At 37.4% G+C, this 16,821-nt stretch overlaps 1 protein-coding gene across 7 annotated transcripts in view; it reads right to left on the reverse strand.

Moving 5' to 3' along the window:
• Positions 1–16,821, reverse strand: part of LOC117421176 (amyloid beta precursor protein binding family B member 2-like) — a 128,682-nt gene that overhangs the window by 31,142 nt on the left and 80,719 nt on the right. For all 7 annotated transcript variants that reach the window (XM_059032641.1, XM_059032642.1, XM_059032644.1 and 4 more), the window contains 2 exons: positions 14,735–14,881; positions 9,255–9,382 (listed from right to left, as the gene is read on the reverse strand). In XM_059032641.1, coding sequence (XP_058888624.1) covers positions 9,255–9,382; positions 14,735–14,881 — 275 coding nt within the window. The remainder of the gene's footprint in view (positions 1–9,254; positions 9,383–14,734; positions 14,882–16,821) is intronic.

Genomic DNA, 16,821 nt, shown 5'->3' on the forward strand with positions numbered 1-16,821 from the left:
AATATTCTGTTTCTGAGATGAACTTCAGAACAATATGTTCTACACTTTAAATCAATCACTAAAGAACCAGAAAAAGAGAGAGCAGTAGGTACTTACTGTAAAACAAACAGCCATCCATCCCTACGTTAGCATTGCGATGATCTGTGGGTCATTAACTGGATCACTTGAGGAGGTATTTCACAAAGACGTCCCTACCCTATTCAATCACCCTCTCCCCAAGGAAATTACACTATAGGCTTGCTTAAAGAACACAGTATCTGCTCTTCAAAGTGAAAGGTGCTGCAGACTTCCCTTTACACTTCATCTAACCCTCTTTTTTCACTGCAGTGAGTGAGAGCTGGGGGGGGGAGGGGGAGAGAGAGAGAGAGAGAGAGAGAGAGAGAGAGAGAGAGAGAGAGAGAGAGAGAGAGAGAGAGAGAGAGAGAGAGAGAGAGAGAGAGAGAGAGAGAGAGAGAGAGAGAGAGAGAGAGAGAGAGAGAGAGAGAGAGAGAGAGAGAGCGGGAGAACTGAATGCACAGCACGTCAGATGCCTTCACAACCACACTCAGCACTCAGGCTAGTCCCTGCTCTCCCTCAGGCATCGGTATGCATCAGATGATGCAAAGTGCTCCTGATATAGCCATGTACTTCAATGACCTGTGGTGAAGCCCCCCAGAGAGGAAGGCAGCTCATTCATTTTGCATCAAGTGGATTCTGAACGCAGCCGCTGTTGTTGCCAACTCATCCCCCCACTGCCACACACACTCACCCACCCCCTACTTCCACTAAACCTCCCCTCTTTTTTAATGCTTCTTAAACTAAGCATATGCAGATGTGGGTGCTATTTCCATCCTTCTGCCATGCAGATTAAATGCATTTCACATATATCATTCTTTTTTATGTATTTTTTATTTATTTTAATGCGTAGTAGGAGCTCTTGGTCGGTCTCAGCTGTGGGTCTCAGCTGTGAACAATGTTAATTTCAGCCTGTAAAAGCGTTGGTTTTCAAGGACCCGGCTCATCTTAGAAAGACAAATGCTCTGGAAAATCTCAGGCTTGGATTAAAGCTGTTGTTCATCAAAACCCCAGTGTGGGAGCACTAATGTGGAGCAGTGGTGGCAGCAGTGTGGAGTAGTGGTTAGGGCTCTGGACTCTTGACTGGAGGGTCGTGGGTTCAATCCCAGGTGGGGGGACACTGCTGTTGTACCCTTGAGCAAGGTACTTTACCTAGATTGCTCCAGTAAAAACCCAACTGTATAAATGGATAATTGTATGCAAAAATAATGTGATATCTTGTAACAATTGTAAGTCGCCCTGGATAAGGGCGTCTGCTAATAAATAAATAATAATAATAATAATAATACAACTGCAGATTTTCCACAGCCCTAGGGCCTTATCAGCACATTACGAGGTAAATTATTCCACTCAAAATAACATACGGGGGTCATTGAAGTACATGGTTGTATCAGGAGCTCTCTGCACTTAAGAATATGCATGAAGATGAATTTCACAACAAATTCATTCTTTTTTCCAGATGATAAAAAAGGCTGAACACATTGTACCTACAGTAAAGAGTTAATGGAGGATAATGTTCTTTTTCTAGTATTAAGTTTAAGAGTTAAATAGAAAACATTTGAGCTGTCCATGTGTATGTATGTTAATTTACGCCACGGTGCCCCATAAAAATGAGCATTTTTGAAAGCCTTCAACACAGAAAAATATACAGTATATTTCTATAAATGAGACCTGTGAGCTTCACTGTTTCTAATCTCCTGGGGGATGCATTATAGCCAGAAAGGACATTGCAAGTGATAAATCACTGTAAGGGCAGCACTTGTACAACTTGGAATATAAATGTGGATCAGATTAATCACTGGTTTCACACCCTGATTAGCACCAATCTCGCACTATCTTACCTAAATTAACATTAGGTAGTATAAGGTTAGTGCTGATCTGAGTTAAACCAGCAATAAGTATTCTGGGCAGAGGTTTTACAGAACAACTTTGAAAAGCGGTCAATAGTAACCTCACAAAAAGAAACATTTGTAAATTGTGTTAGTACAGTTTATAATTTATACAATCTCTTATATAACAGGTCTTATATATTCAGTTTAAGATTAAACCCTCCTGCTGAAATAAATGTCCAGGTGCAGAAGGAGCTGCTGTTAATAAGGAGATTACCCATCAAATTTAATTTTTAACATTGTCTTTTTATTGACAGCTGACTTGTTCTATGTGTTTTATATCTGTAGGAGTAATAACTGTTTTTTGTGCTGTTCTGCAGTACTTCTTTTGACAGCTTTCTTTGTGAAGAGCTCTTATTTCACTAGTCTATTCACAGTTCTCTTGTTTTGCTTTCTTTTTAAAGGTAAACGGTAAAATCAGCAGGCAAATGGTTGTAACCTCAATTTGTACCAGATTTCCAAAAAATACCTGCTACAAAGCAAAAAAAACAATCCATTAGAAGTATGAATTACGAAGTTATTATGAACAATAAATCACTCTGAAGATGGTGGTGAGCTCAGGTTTCTGTACATACTGTAGTAATATTATACATACATTATTAATTATTTTATTAAAAAGCAACAAGACACATGATTTATTTTGCTAATGTCACAAAACAAATATAAAACAGACGAGCTTTAGTCTAGCAACGTGTGTGTACATTCTGTTTTTTCAGGATTCAAATAAAGCACCAGGGTGGTAAATTGAATAATGAATGTATAACTTAAATTAAAGCCATGGTGATCAATAATCAGTTAATTATTGCATTTCTAATACCTTGTTATAATACAAAGCATACTCCTGAAAAGCAGACGAAGCTTTAAAATGAAGACTCACCACAACACATACTAACATTTGTATCTTGTTCTGAAGGAGACACAAACATTTTCAAATGAATTTATTCTCCACTGCTGGCTGACGCTTATTAAGCAAAGACATGCAAAAGCTCATACCCAACAGGCGATTTTTCTAAAAACAAAAAGGGGGAAGAGATTTACTGCCTATTCAGTCTTTTCCCGCATAAAGCGCTAATAAGAAAAAGCAGCAGCAGGAACAAGCAGTTCTGTTATCTATTCAGTGTGCAAAGAAAAGACTTTGCGTTCTGCATGGGGAATACACAAACCTACCGCTACCAGGAAAGCGCTAAAGGCGACGGGCTGATATGAAATCTTTAAGGGCTGCGTTGCCATCACAGCTTAGCAAGTCCTTTTTTTATTTTATTTTATTTTTTATTTTTAAAAGTGCGCCTGTCAGTACCATTGGTAAGGGTAACAAAGCATGATTCCTGTTTTTTTTTTAAGTTAGGTTATTATTATTCAGTAATGGTTACATTCCATACTTGAAAGCGAACGTTAGGCTATTATCATAACCCTGGTTCCCTGCAATAGAAATGTAACCATTAACCTTCAAGGTCGCTGCGTCCATGATTTGAAGGAAAAATGACGCCGAGATCTGTGAGCACAGTCCTTTTGATCCCTCGGGGGCGGGTCACAGCTGCGTCTCAGACTCAAAGAACAGCTTTGGTATACAATATTCAGGATTCAGGTCTTTAGGAGGTAAATACCCATTCGGTACTGGTTACATTTCGTTTGCGTAAGTTTGCGTTCGGGCTGTGCAAAGAGGCCGAACTTTGCTGGGGACTTCGAAGGGGGCGTCACATTGGCTCTGCCACTCTAGGGGTGGGGGATGGGAAACTGGCAGAGACTCATTCTCCTCATCGCACAACAGCGAACCCTACTGGCCAGACACCGAGTCCATTCAGAGTGGATAAAAAGCAGGGCTGATCTCTGTTCTCCAGGATCGGTAACCCACCCACCTCTGCTCTGGATTGCTCGGCATAAAACTGATTCTGGCTTTAGACTTGTGAGATCGGAGGAATTGGAGAAAAAAATAAATAATAATTGGTCATTCTGAATTTCAAAAAAAAAAAAAAAAAGAAAGAAGAGCGCGGCAGCGACGTGTTCTAGGATTTACCAAACGTTTAGGTAAGAAATCAGTGCGCTACGGTGGCCCTGAAGTGCAAAACACAAATACAAATTGAAAAACACAAACACAAAATCAAAAAAACACAAATACAAATCAAAAAACACAAAAACAAAAAGCCCACAAAAGCAGCGGAAGTAATGATCGAGGCCACTCCCCCAGATACCCCAGCACAGTACGAAGACTACGTCACCCAGTTCAGTAGCAGTTTCTTAGACAGACAGCCTTTCAGTTTTCAGAGCCTTTACTTTTGCTGTGAGCTAAGATTTTTTTCAGCATGAGAAATAGATTACTTTTAAGGCAGGAAATATACAGAGAACTTGGATAATTATGGATGAGGCAGCGAAAATCTAAATTTCACCGCCACCAAAAAATAAAATAAAACAAGGCAGCACATTAAATTATTCCTGCAGGAGCCAAGCAAAAACACTGACAACTTCAAACACAGTTTGATAAGCATGCATAAATACAGAACTAACACCGTGAATGCTTGAAATATTGCTGTTTAATATTCTTTAACAATAAATTATTTACCAATGTAAAGGCTATATATGGTCATTTTCTTTTTATTTGTTTTACAAAACAAACATTTAATTTGTTTTGAAGTAAATTAAACAACTCACTACCCAACATTCACATAACAAGCTCATTATTATTATTAGTAGTAGTCGTAGTCATAGTAGTCATAGTAGTGTTGTTATTGCTGTTGCAAACTTTAAATAGCCAGTAGACTATAAATATATAACCTGCTTCAATATTTCACGTAGTTGTTATATATTGTATTCATTTATCCGTAGAAATACTGCATTACTTACTTTCTTTTTTTATTTTTAAATGAAGTAGGTAGTTTTTCCATGATAGTATGTTATTGTACTATAGAGAAAATAAAGGCATGACAACGAGACAAAGGTATGGCTATTTTTTCTGTTATAAAGCAGCCATTAACTTTATGCAAGTACAAGCTCGGTCTCTTGCATTTTGTGATAATTCTGTATTACAAAATGCATCAAGTAGACTATTAGTATTACATCTAGTGTTGATATATCACACCTGTCAAACCATCTTTGTGTTCCAGGCCTTTTTTACATTTTAAACCCAAATATCTTGTACTTTATGCTGTTTTAAATTTGATTTTTTATGCCATTTTATTTTTACAATGTTAAAAAAGTGACATATGTTTTATTTTCGTAACAATTAGGGTGTGAATCACTTGGAAAACATTGATTTGTGTTTGTTTGAATGAATTTAATCAACATAATAGGCTCTTTTTTGTTGTTTTATGAATGAGTATGAAATCACCTTGGTGCCCCTGAATCTTCACACCCAACGAAGGCAACATTGCCTTGCCCTTCATGACCTTAACTTCTTGTCCTGCTAACCCCTCCCCCCTGTCCCAGTCAAACTAGCTGTAGCCTGACATCTTCCAGCATAATCACAGATTCATGGAGTTTGCACATTGCATGCCAGTTTTAAGAGCCAGAGGGTTGACTGTTGTGAGTGACAGACTTACTGAAATCCTTACAATTGAAGTTATTACCAACATTTATTATCGTATTTGTGCAAATGCTAGCATAACTGGCAGTTTAACTTATAGATACTTTGTTATAGACAAATTAAATTAAAGGGACCTGATAACAGCAAACCACATGAAGAGAATAATAAAGCTCTCCCCAGAAGGAGACACCCGCCCAGAGCAAGCTCCCAGGCATATTATAAGATTAAACTTTCATCAGCAGATCTCTTCATTTCATCAATGTTTTATTGAAGTATGTCTTTAAAAATCATCTGGTCAAAAATCATTAGACTGCCTTTCATCTTCCGAAGGAGTTTTTAAAATTATATTTTATAAAATACTATTAGGAGAAAAGCTTGTTCCAGTTATGACTTCAGTATATACTGTAAGCTCTGAAACTGGAATGAAAACCATCAGTCATCCACTTACATGGATTTCCCATTACTTCGAGACAGCAAAATGCAATTTTTCTGACAAACAAATAGTCATAAGGCTGACTTTGAGACAACCCCCAAGTTATCCTAGTGTGGGCAATGCTGGCCAAAGTTCCCCTGGGTTATGAAGTCAAGGGCATGACATCAACAATTCGGCTGGAATCAATATGATGTGTGTCACGGAAGCCAACAGAATCTTCTCTATGTTGAAAACATCTCATGCTGAGGGCAATTAAATGTTGGAAGAATGACACATGGTATGTTTTTGATGCACAAAATGGGATTGTATCATTCTATTAGAAATCCCTTACATTGTTGTTTTTGTTATTAATTATTGGTATCATCAATTATTTTGTCTACATTTGTAGGTTCTGCTTTTAAAATCAATTTTTTCATAATATATATATGGCACGGCACATCCCACCCCAAGACTTCCATTAGACTGAACACCAGCAGGTGTACATTCTTAACTTTCAATATACAGACATGACTCAATCAGAAACTTAAATACTGCTGCCGCTTTTTCATTGTGTAATCTATGTGTAAGAAGCATTTAAAAAATAAATAAAACATCTATTGAACGTTAACACATCTGAAGTAGTTTTCTTATCATCTATGCATTAATCCACATCAGCCATTTGTATCTGGTTTGCCAAGTGTGTCAAATTTGGTGGTGGTTTAGTTTACTAAGCTGAGACCACTGGATTTGAGTCCAGGTCTACAGAGGTTAACCGTTAGTAAATGTTCCAACCGCAGCATTTTTTTTTTACATAATGGAAACAAGCTATTCATATGTCTGGTTCGAAATCAAAAGGAACAGACCAGGCTGACAATCCCACCCACACACAATAATTACTTTGTACCAGCTGCTCTACATTATTAATGGTTCATTATTGTCTGAAAAAAAAAAATATATATATATATATATATCTGAACTACAATACGTAATACTCTGTGCAGCACTAATGAAACCCTGCCACCCACATGTTTCCAAACTGGAACCAACATAAAAACATTCACATGGGGTCACATCACTGCAACAAAAACCAGCCCACGGGTCTCTTTATTTTCATCTGAATGGGTTATTTGCCGTCCCTGAATAAAGTGGAAGTCTCATTTAGCATTTAGCAGCTTAAAACATGACCACATCACAGACATGCTATACTTTGAAAGTTGAAGTGATCTTGCAGAGTCTATAGCATCAGCACTGTTTGAAGAGGAGGCAAGCATAGAACATTTTTTAATTTGTTAAAATAAAATATTGTTCGATTTTCATACAACTGCTCAATACTGCTGTAAAATGTAACCAACAACAGTTGTTAACAGAATATCAAACAAAAATAATGCAAACGCATGCAGAGGGCCCTCATAATCCTGCACAAGAGCCAATTATGAATTTAAGAACATAAGAAAAGTTTGAGAACGAGAAAAGGTTCGTCCCTTGTTAGCACACCATTTCCCCTACTGGGGGGGGGTACAATGTTCTTATTTTGAACTTCCTATTAATTTTGTTAAGTAAATCACCATGCAGATTATTGTGGAGTTTAGCTTTTTTGTTGGATGGCTATTGTAAGTATTACAGTTGATCTGCATTAAAATATTGTAATAGAAGCACTAAGAACATGAAAGATGTGATGTACAACCTCTCAAACTACAATAAATGGGGATGGGACACCCCAGAAAAATTCCTGACTGACAACAACCAATGCCCACCCCACCCCCCCCCACAAATGAACAAATCTTTTGAAAAGGATAACTTTTTGCTCCTCTGTTTTCCCACTCTGTGTCACTTTCCTGTGGTGGCCGTGGACACATGAGGTCAAGGGCATTCATTGCATTGGTAAGCTAGATTAAATGCATGGCTGAAACTGTTCCAGAAGGATATGTGTAACTGTCAAAGCAACAGAGGGCAGTGGGATGTATACACTTCTACAACACAGAGACAAGCAGTATTTTAGTAAATTCACAAAGTTACTTCGAAGTGTTTGAAAACAAAAATAAACAGCAACACAAACCCATTAAATTGCACCTACAAGTTTGAGCAAACCTGGCTCTTAATTCATAACATCCTTTGAAAAATCCTTTAAAGTCAAATAACACAGCATCACTAAACCTTAACTTCAGCTTGTCAGATAATACTATTTTAATAGGGTAGTATATTCTCTTTGGACAACAACAATTTACAGCCAATGTTGACTCACTGCGATGACAATGTTAATAACCAGCACCAATTTTAATAACCAGTACAATTTGTCCAAAGAGAATATACTACCCTGTTAAAATAGTATTATAGTATTATCTCTCTCTCTCTCTCTCTCTCTCCTCTTTTGCAGTTTTCATATGAACAAACAAATGAGCGAATGACTGGTTGATATTTGTGCAATAGACTGATCTGGATCATAAACAAATTGTGAAGTTTCATATCTGTGACAGATTTAAATCTCAAAAGTGAAGATGAAATAACCAACAAGGTATCTATAGTACAAAAACACCCCTGAACCTGCAAAGGCTTCTGCAACATGTCGAGATAAAAGCCTTTCAATGTTACATTATCTACAGAACTGTCTCCCCATGTTCCTTCTTGGAAAAAGGAAAATAAACCAACTAAGCCAAATCAGATGGAATAAAAATACAAACATAAGTCAATATGTGGGGAAGTAGTACAGTATTTAACCAGACGTCTTTTCATCCCGATAAGATGCAGGCACTCAACCTTTCAAATAAGATCAACTTATAAATATCTAAAACATTCAGGAAATGTCAATACAACATTTAAATCTGTTCTTATCAAAGTCCTTACCCTTCCAAAATAATACTGGGAAGTATTCAAGGACAACCGAATAACAGTGACACCCGCCGGGGAGAGATGGGACTTGCAGCAGCAAGTCTGCGCACACCAACAGTTTATATCCTCTAATTTAAAACGTACAAAACATTCATATCTGGAATATCTTTACATAGAAACATATTTTACCAATATCCTGATGATTAGTTTATTAAACTTAAGCTGTCACAGTGCGATAGAATGTCTCTGAAATCTTTAAGAAAGATAATTTATATTGCGTCTTTCACAAAAGGACTCCTCAGCTATGCACATTATTATTTATTTCTTAGCAAACATTAGACCCCAAACACAAAACGTGGTTTAAAGAATTACAAAAAGCTAGTACTGTTATGTTGTTAGCCTATTCTTTATGCACCCAAGCACACAGATACAATGAACTGATATAAACCTCCTGTTAATATTTGTTCTGTAAAAATATAAAAACTCCTATTGCATATGACGACAACTGTGGGATGGTAACCACTTTAAGAGGAGGCAGAAATTGACCTTTTCTTACCTCCCATTGTCCCGGCCTACTCCCCACACTCTGATGCTCACAATGGGCTGGGAATGAAGAGTGGAGCGATCCATGGGGTCAACCAGGTTCAGCATATTGTTCTCCAAAATCAGATACATGTCCTTTCCCTAAAATCAAAACATGACAGCAGCATTAAAATTAACAAGTGGACCAGGTCCTATTTCAATAAAACCAATGTCTTACACATTACCTGTCGTCTCCTCTGAGCAGCAAATAAACGCCTGCTGTAAACATAAAAAGCTTGCCATGGCTATTGTGGTCTATCCTGATCACAAATCAAACTAAAAGCAAACCATTTAGATGCCAGCCTAACTGCTAAGCCACTAAAGTGTATAGCAATATTTGCAAATCACCAACTTGTTTGTAATAGATCATATACTGTACCAGTATGCCTCCCCCAGCCCCTTATTTAATCCTTAAATCAACAGCAGTGTGGAGTAGTGGTTAAGGCTCTGGACTCTTGACCGGAGGGTCGTGGGTTCAATCCCTGGTGGGGTACACTGCTGTTGTACCCCTGAGCAAGGTACTTTACCTAGATTGCTCCAGTAAAAACCCAACTGTATAAATGGGTAATTGTACGTAAAAATAATGTGATCTGTATAATATGAAATAATGTATAATGTGATATCTTGTAACAATTGTAAGTCACCCTGGATAAGGGTGTCTGCTAAGAAATAAATAAATAAATAAATAAATAAATAAGCATGCCTCTAGACCCGGTCATGGACAGTCCCAGTCCTGAAGGTTTTATAGGTGTCTAAGTGGCTTAAGATCTGGAGCACAGGTTAATGCTCACTAATTAAGCCAATAACTGGATTTAATTAGGTAATTGAGAAATTGAGAACAATTCGGACAGCAAAAACAAAAGTTTAAAGTGACAGCAAATGTATGCTTGTTTTCTCAGGCAACTGAAAAACCTCAGATGACAGATGTACTTGGTCATGGTCCTGTTGTAGTTCTGCAAGTCCATCCTGAAGTAAATTTATAGAATGAACACAGTGCCTCAAGAGGGATCTACAAAGGAGTTCTAAGATTGCTGGAAAGGACGCTGGGTAAGTGACATTGATGCCAGCCAAGCCACAATTTCACATAACCGTGAGCTGTAATTCTTTTTTCGTGGGCCTGTAAACTGGACTTGGGCGGGGGTTAGGTTGAAAAGGATTTAGGAGTAGCTCAGATGTTGACCTTGTTAGATATTATAAAAGACAAGCAGGCTTGAGTCTAGTCGGTACAACACAATGGAATACCAAGAGATGTAAGAAATGGTATCCGTGGCTATTTCTGGCACTAGTAAAGGTGTGATGTTGAAATACTATTGTGGTCCCTGTGGTTTTACAGTGTTCTCTGTTTGCATGCCTTCCTTTCAAAGCAGTAAGCTACTGCATCACATCCTAGTTAATGTCAGTGTCTTCAGGGTGAAGGCATGTTACTGAGAGTGAAGTATGTCACTCAATAGGGGAAAGCAGCTGGTTGGTTAATGATAGAATAAGGGGTGTAGTGGGTGAAATGTTACTCTCCACATGAAATGACCAAGGAAGTGTAAGGCTACATGGAAGAAAGGCTTTAACCTATTATAGTAACAGATATCATGTTTACAACTAAACATTTAAAGACCTCCAGTATACAGGGAAAGTCAAGTAAGAATATATATTTTGTTAGTGCCAACCACTTTAAATAGTAACAACATGTTTCATAGTTGCTGAGCACAACTGCCATGTGTGCAATTAAAAGGTTAACACAGCTTGAGGAGATTAACTTGAGTATTTCCACAACAGGCTGTTAACCAGAAGGACTATGTGCCATATTGCCAGTTCTGGTTCATTCCAGGTCTGAAGAGATGTTCTGGAATTACTCCAGTGTTTGTTGTAGGATTTAGCTGGACACGCTCCAGGCTTTTTACTAGGCAACTGAATGAATGGGCCCCTACAGTGAAAATAAAGTGCGCATATAGTACAGCTATGGCCAAAAGTTTTGCATCACCCTATTGAATAACTAATTTAGCTTCATAAAGTTGAATGAAACCCGCTGAATAATGTTATGTTAACATATTAAATGACATACCACTGTATAGTTTTCTATATACTTATCAAAAAATGAAAAATGTGACATTTCGAAATACTGTACTACTATTATGGCTTGCGGTAAACTTTTGCAATAACATTTAGTAGTTTCTTTGATTACATGATGTTAAATAAAATGTTTAAATTATGATCACATATATATATATATATATATATATATATATATATATATATATATATATATATATATATATACACACACACACACACACACACATCTCAAAGAGCCAGCTGCCCAACGTTTCAAAATGTTGTACATATCTTTCTCAAGGGAGCCTGTGTTTGAATCAAAACATTGGAGGTATTCATAGGTTTTTGACGGCATGACAACTACTTGATATTGTTTACATTCAAATCCATGATTTATTCTTCCATGATGTAATGGTGTTCTATATATTGTGACATCATTTCTACTTCTATCTTTGAATCTGTATTAATTCTAATTAACATTACTTTATATAAACTTATATTTTTATTATATCATGCAATGCTGGCTCTGAGGATCAGTCTTGATTAGGCCTCCCCAGAGCATCAGCATGCACAACTTTTGAATGAATTTTGTTTATTTATTTAAATGTTATATATTTATTGAAGTTAACTAGTTCATTCTTTTCTGTTGAGTCCCGCTGGCATAGTCGTGTTCAGTGTATTTATCCATTTGCTTTCTTTTATTCTGTTCATTCCCACAGGTTCTAAAGTTCCCAGTTTGAAGATAAACTCTCGTTCGTTTTGTTTCCAAGCAACATTTGTTCCATAGTACTGATTGATCACACAGACTGTGATGTCTTCAGCAGTGTCATCATCACTGTTGAAGTGATGGTCTACTGGAAATGCAATGGTGTTAATGCGAATGCTTCTTAAGTGTTCTACAAACCGGTCTGCTAAACGCCTTTTAGTTTCCCCAATATACAATTTGTTGCATTTCTTGCAGAGAATGCAGTAGACTATTCCTTTAAAGGTACATGTAAAATGTTCATGAATGTTGAATGAAGATTTAATGCCTCTAATCTCTGTTTCAGAATGAATGTATTTACATGGATAGGTGTCTTTCAAAGGTTCCCCAGAAGGACGAATAGCACGGTGTACCACATATTCTCTAATATTCTTGTCTCTTCTATATGACATCAATAGGCTCTGTAGATGGGTCTTGTTGTAAAATTGTAAAGTTGTATTTAGCTTTAGTGATGATCTTGTCTGGAAAGCCACAATTTCCAAAAAACACACAGATCTCCTCGCTTTTGGCGAATAAATCTTGATCGTCGCTGCACATACGTCTGAGTCTTAACAGTTGTGAATAGAGAATCGAGTCACGGCAAGCCTTAGGGTGTGAGGAGTCATACTGCAGATATGAATGAATCAGCTGGTTTGTAGTACACAGTGGTGTTAATGGTGGAATTCAAAACAGTGATGGAAATGTCTAAGACAGATATACTATTGCCAGTTTCTGATATGTTCCATGTGAAATCCAGGGCTGGGTGGGAATGTGTTCCTGACTGAATGGACTGTTTGAAATCCTCACTGGAGCTGGTGGAAATTCCAAAGATGTCGTCAATGTACCTAAGATATAGTGTATGTGTGTTTTCATTGTATTGCTGTTAAAATTTGTTTTCCACCAATCCCACAAAAAGACAAGCATATGATGGTCCCATTTTAGTTCACATGCTAACACCCCTTACTTGAGTGTAAAAATTACCATCAAAGGAAAAACAATTCAATGTGAGCACAAGTTCAGCCAGTCTCAGAAGGATATCTGTTGGAGGTTCTTTCACTATCCGTTCATCAAGAAAGTGCTTTATTGCAAGTAACTCTTCATTATTTGGTATAACAGTATAGAGGCTTTTAATGTCCATTGTAAAAAGAATAATATTGTCACAAGGGTGCTAGTCTTTGAAATTATACAATTGTTTTAGAAAATGTGTAGAGTCTTTAACATAGGAAGGCAGTGATTCAACAAGGGGTTTGAAGATTTCATCAAGAAATTTGGAGATCAGTTCTGTTGGACAGGAACAGACTGATACAATTGGGCGGCCTGGACTGTTTGGTTTGTGGATTTTCGGAAGCAAGTAAAAACGACTGCAACAGGGGTTTTCCACTATTAGATTACATGAAGATGAGGGTAACAAATTGTTTGAGATTAATCATTGCATCATTAATAGTGGAAATGACAGTGGCCTGTAAAAAGTGAGCAAGATCATTGCAGTTCTTAGTGTAGAAAACTCCAGACAACCACTACTCCTCCTTTGTCAGCAGGTTTTATTACAATGTCATCTCGGTTTTGTATGTTCCGCAGTGCAATGTGTTCCTCTTTAGATAAGTTATGCTGTTTCATAGGTTGGTTAAAATCTATTTGTTGAATTTCTCTTTCACATTTGTTGATGAAACAATTAGTTAGAATATTAGAATATAAGAATATAAAATTAGTTAGAAAGTTAGAATCCGTGGTACAGTGATATTCATCCTTCTGGGAAACCTTTGAAAGGCACATATCCATGTAATAGACCACAATGCAATACCTGTAAATACATTCATTCTGAGAGATTAGAGGCATTAAATCTTCATTCAACATTCATGAACATTTTACATGTACCTCTAAAGCAATAGTCTACTGCATTATCTGCAAGAAATGCAACACATTGTATATTGGGGAAACTAAAAGGCGTTTAGCAGACCGGTTTGTAGAACACTTAAGAAGCATTCGCATTAACACCACTGAATTTCCAGTAGCCCATCACTTCAACAGTGATGATCACACTGCTGAAGACACCACAGTCTGTGTGATCAATCAGTGCTATGGAACAAATGTTGCTTGGAAACAAAAGGAACGAGAGTTTATCTTCAAACTGGGAACTTTGGAATCTCTGGGAATGAACATTCTATTTAATCATGACATCATCCACAGAATTTTTGTATAATTACAATTCTAAAACAACAAGTTTACTGCACTGTGTTTACTTTTCTTTTTAAACAGCTGAAGGGCTTTTGCCTGAAACATCCCGAAAATAAAATATTTTTTAATATTTTAAACCTTTTGTGTACATTTTTAAAAAACCTTTTCTTTCATATGCCTATATATATTTTTTTACTTATTGTCTTAATCCTAAAATTCTAGGCAATGCAAAACTTTTGGCCATAGCTGTACATACATAAGACAATTCCATTATATTTGAAATACATTCAAATATACATAAAAATGTACAACTAAATGAGTTACCGTACGATATAAAAAAAAACCCCAAAAAAACAGCTTTACACTTCTGCTTTGAGTGGATACTCATATGTGGAGTTTTAAATTCATGGAATCCACCTGGGTAGTGTTCATATTGGGAAGTGATAGCGAAACAGTCCCTATGTAAAAAGAGATCCATTGCTGCGCCTCACCTCTCCCCATATCCCGACGGTGTCTCGGATGTCGTTCTTGCAGTAGGAGAGCTGACGGATGCAGTTATTAACAGCAACACTGCTCTTCCCCGGAGCCAGGTCCTCCTCCGCCATTTCCACCCAGCCCAGAGAGCGCACTGCAAAGCACTGCAAACAACAAGAAGGAACCTGAGTGTGCAGATACAGCAGAATCCACAGCAGAATCCACACGGAATCCACAATGGATTGAAATGATGTTGTACTTAAGCTAGGTACTCTGCGTTAGTATTATTACACAAACTCAGGTAATGGAGCTAGCATTTCCAGTGCCATTTTTGTGCCAAGTTAAATTGTAAGCATTTTTCTTCAGAGGACATTTCAGCATCTGTAGGTTATATAAATTTGAAATATCTGTGGGAGAGGAGTGCAAGAGGAAGTGGAGGGAAAACAGGCTCCACTGTAGCTTTTAGTAGGGAACACCAACAATTCTAAATATGAACAACAATGAATAAGAATACACAACTAGAGGGGGGTCTATTAAATATGCATGTGATTAAGGCCTAACACATTCCTAGAGAAGATCTTTGATAATCAATTTGCAGCCCACCCCCCCACCCCCCAAAACTGAGTCCATCTAATTTTTGTGCGTGACACATGGCAAAACAAAAATAATAATGAAACAAAAAAGATTCTAAAGAAATTCTAAATGAATTTGAGTACATTTTAAACATTACACTATGTAACACAATTTTTGTTCCTGGGTAGTAAGTGTTATTTCCTAATTGCTTATGCCTCAAAAGTATAGAAAATGGCTATTATTCCCCACAAACTTTGCTTCTGTGACCAGGAGTGATATTTTCGTTCACATAAAGTCAGAAAAAAACAACATATGAATCCAAATTAACATGTATTTATACTAAAGTAATACAAAAATGACTACAAAAGATTTAGAAGTGAGTAGTTTTTTGAGATTTACGATTATACTGTAAATCACTTTCACGAATCAGCCCCCAAATGTAGTCTCCCATCATGTTGTCATTATACTGTCCTTCATTGACAGCTCATCCAGGAGCCTCAAAGCCGTGCTGCTCCATAATGGTAACAAGTACCCGCCTCTTCCCATGGTTCACTCGGTTTACCTCAAAGAGGATTACAATAGCATCAAGACCTTGCTGGACGCCTTGAAGTATGATGAGTACGGCTGGGACCCCCGGAAGGTGCTGATGCCACCACTGCACATCAAATTGGGTCTTATGAAACAATTTGTCAGAGCTCTAGATAAGGAGTCGGCAGCCTTCAAGTACCTTCAACACTTCTTTCCTAAGCTGTCTGAGGCAAAGGTCAAAGCCGGTGTCTTCGTCGGACCACAGATAAAGAAGATCCTGGAGTGCAATGAATTCCCCAAGAAGCTCACTAGTAAGGAGAAAGCGGCTTGGAACAGCTTTGTCGCAGTGGTTCGGGGCTTCCTGGGCAATCACAAGGCCGAAAACTATGTGGAGCTGGTTGAGACTCTGGTGAAGAACTACGGCACAATGGGCTGTAAGATGTCCCTCAAAGTCCATATCCTTGATGCTCATCTTGATAAATTCAAGGAGAACATGGGAGAGTACTCGGAAGAGCAAGGCGAGCGCTTCCACCAGGATATACTGGACTTTGAACGCCGCTACCAAGGACAGTATAAAGAGAACATGATGGGAGACTACATTTGGGGGCTGATTCGTGAAAGTGATTTACAGTATAATCGTAAATCTCGAAAAACTACTCACTTCTAAATCTTTTGTAGTCATTTTTGTATTACTTTAGTATAAATACATGCTAATTTGGATTCATATGTTGTTTTTTTATGACTTTATGTGAACGAAAAGACACAAATTCGCCCGTTTTCTCATTGGAAATAGGTAAATTTCAAAATATCACTGTCCTGATCACAAAAGCAAAGTTTGTGGGGAATAATAGCCGTTTTCTATACTTTTGAGGCATAAGCAATTAGGAAATAACACTTACTACCCAGGAACCAAAAAAAAAAAAAATTGTTACACGGTGTTATTTTTTACATTCAAAACTAGGAAATCATAGGGTATATTTCATCATAGAGTGAAAACGTTATT

This window comes from Acipenser ruthenus, chromosome 1, assembly GCF_902713425.1.
Source record: "Acipenser ruthenus chromosome 1, fAciRut3.2 maternal haplotype, whole genome shotgun sequence".
In the NCBI taxonomy this organism is placed as follows: Eukaryota; Metazoa; Chordata; class Actinopteri; order Acipenseriformes; family Acipenseridae; genus Acipenser; species Acipenser ruthenus.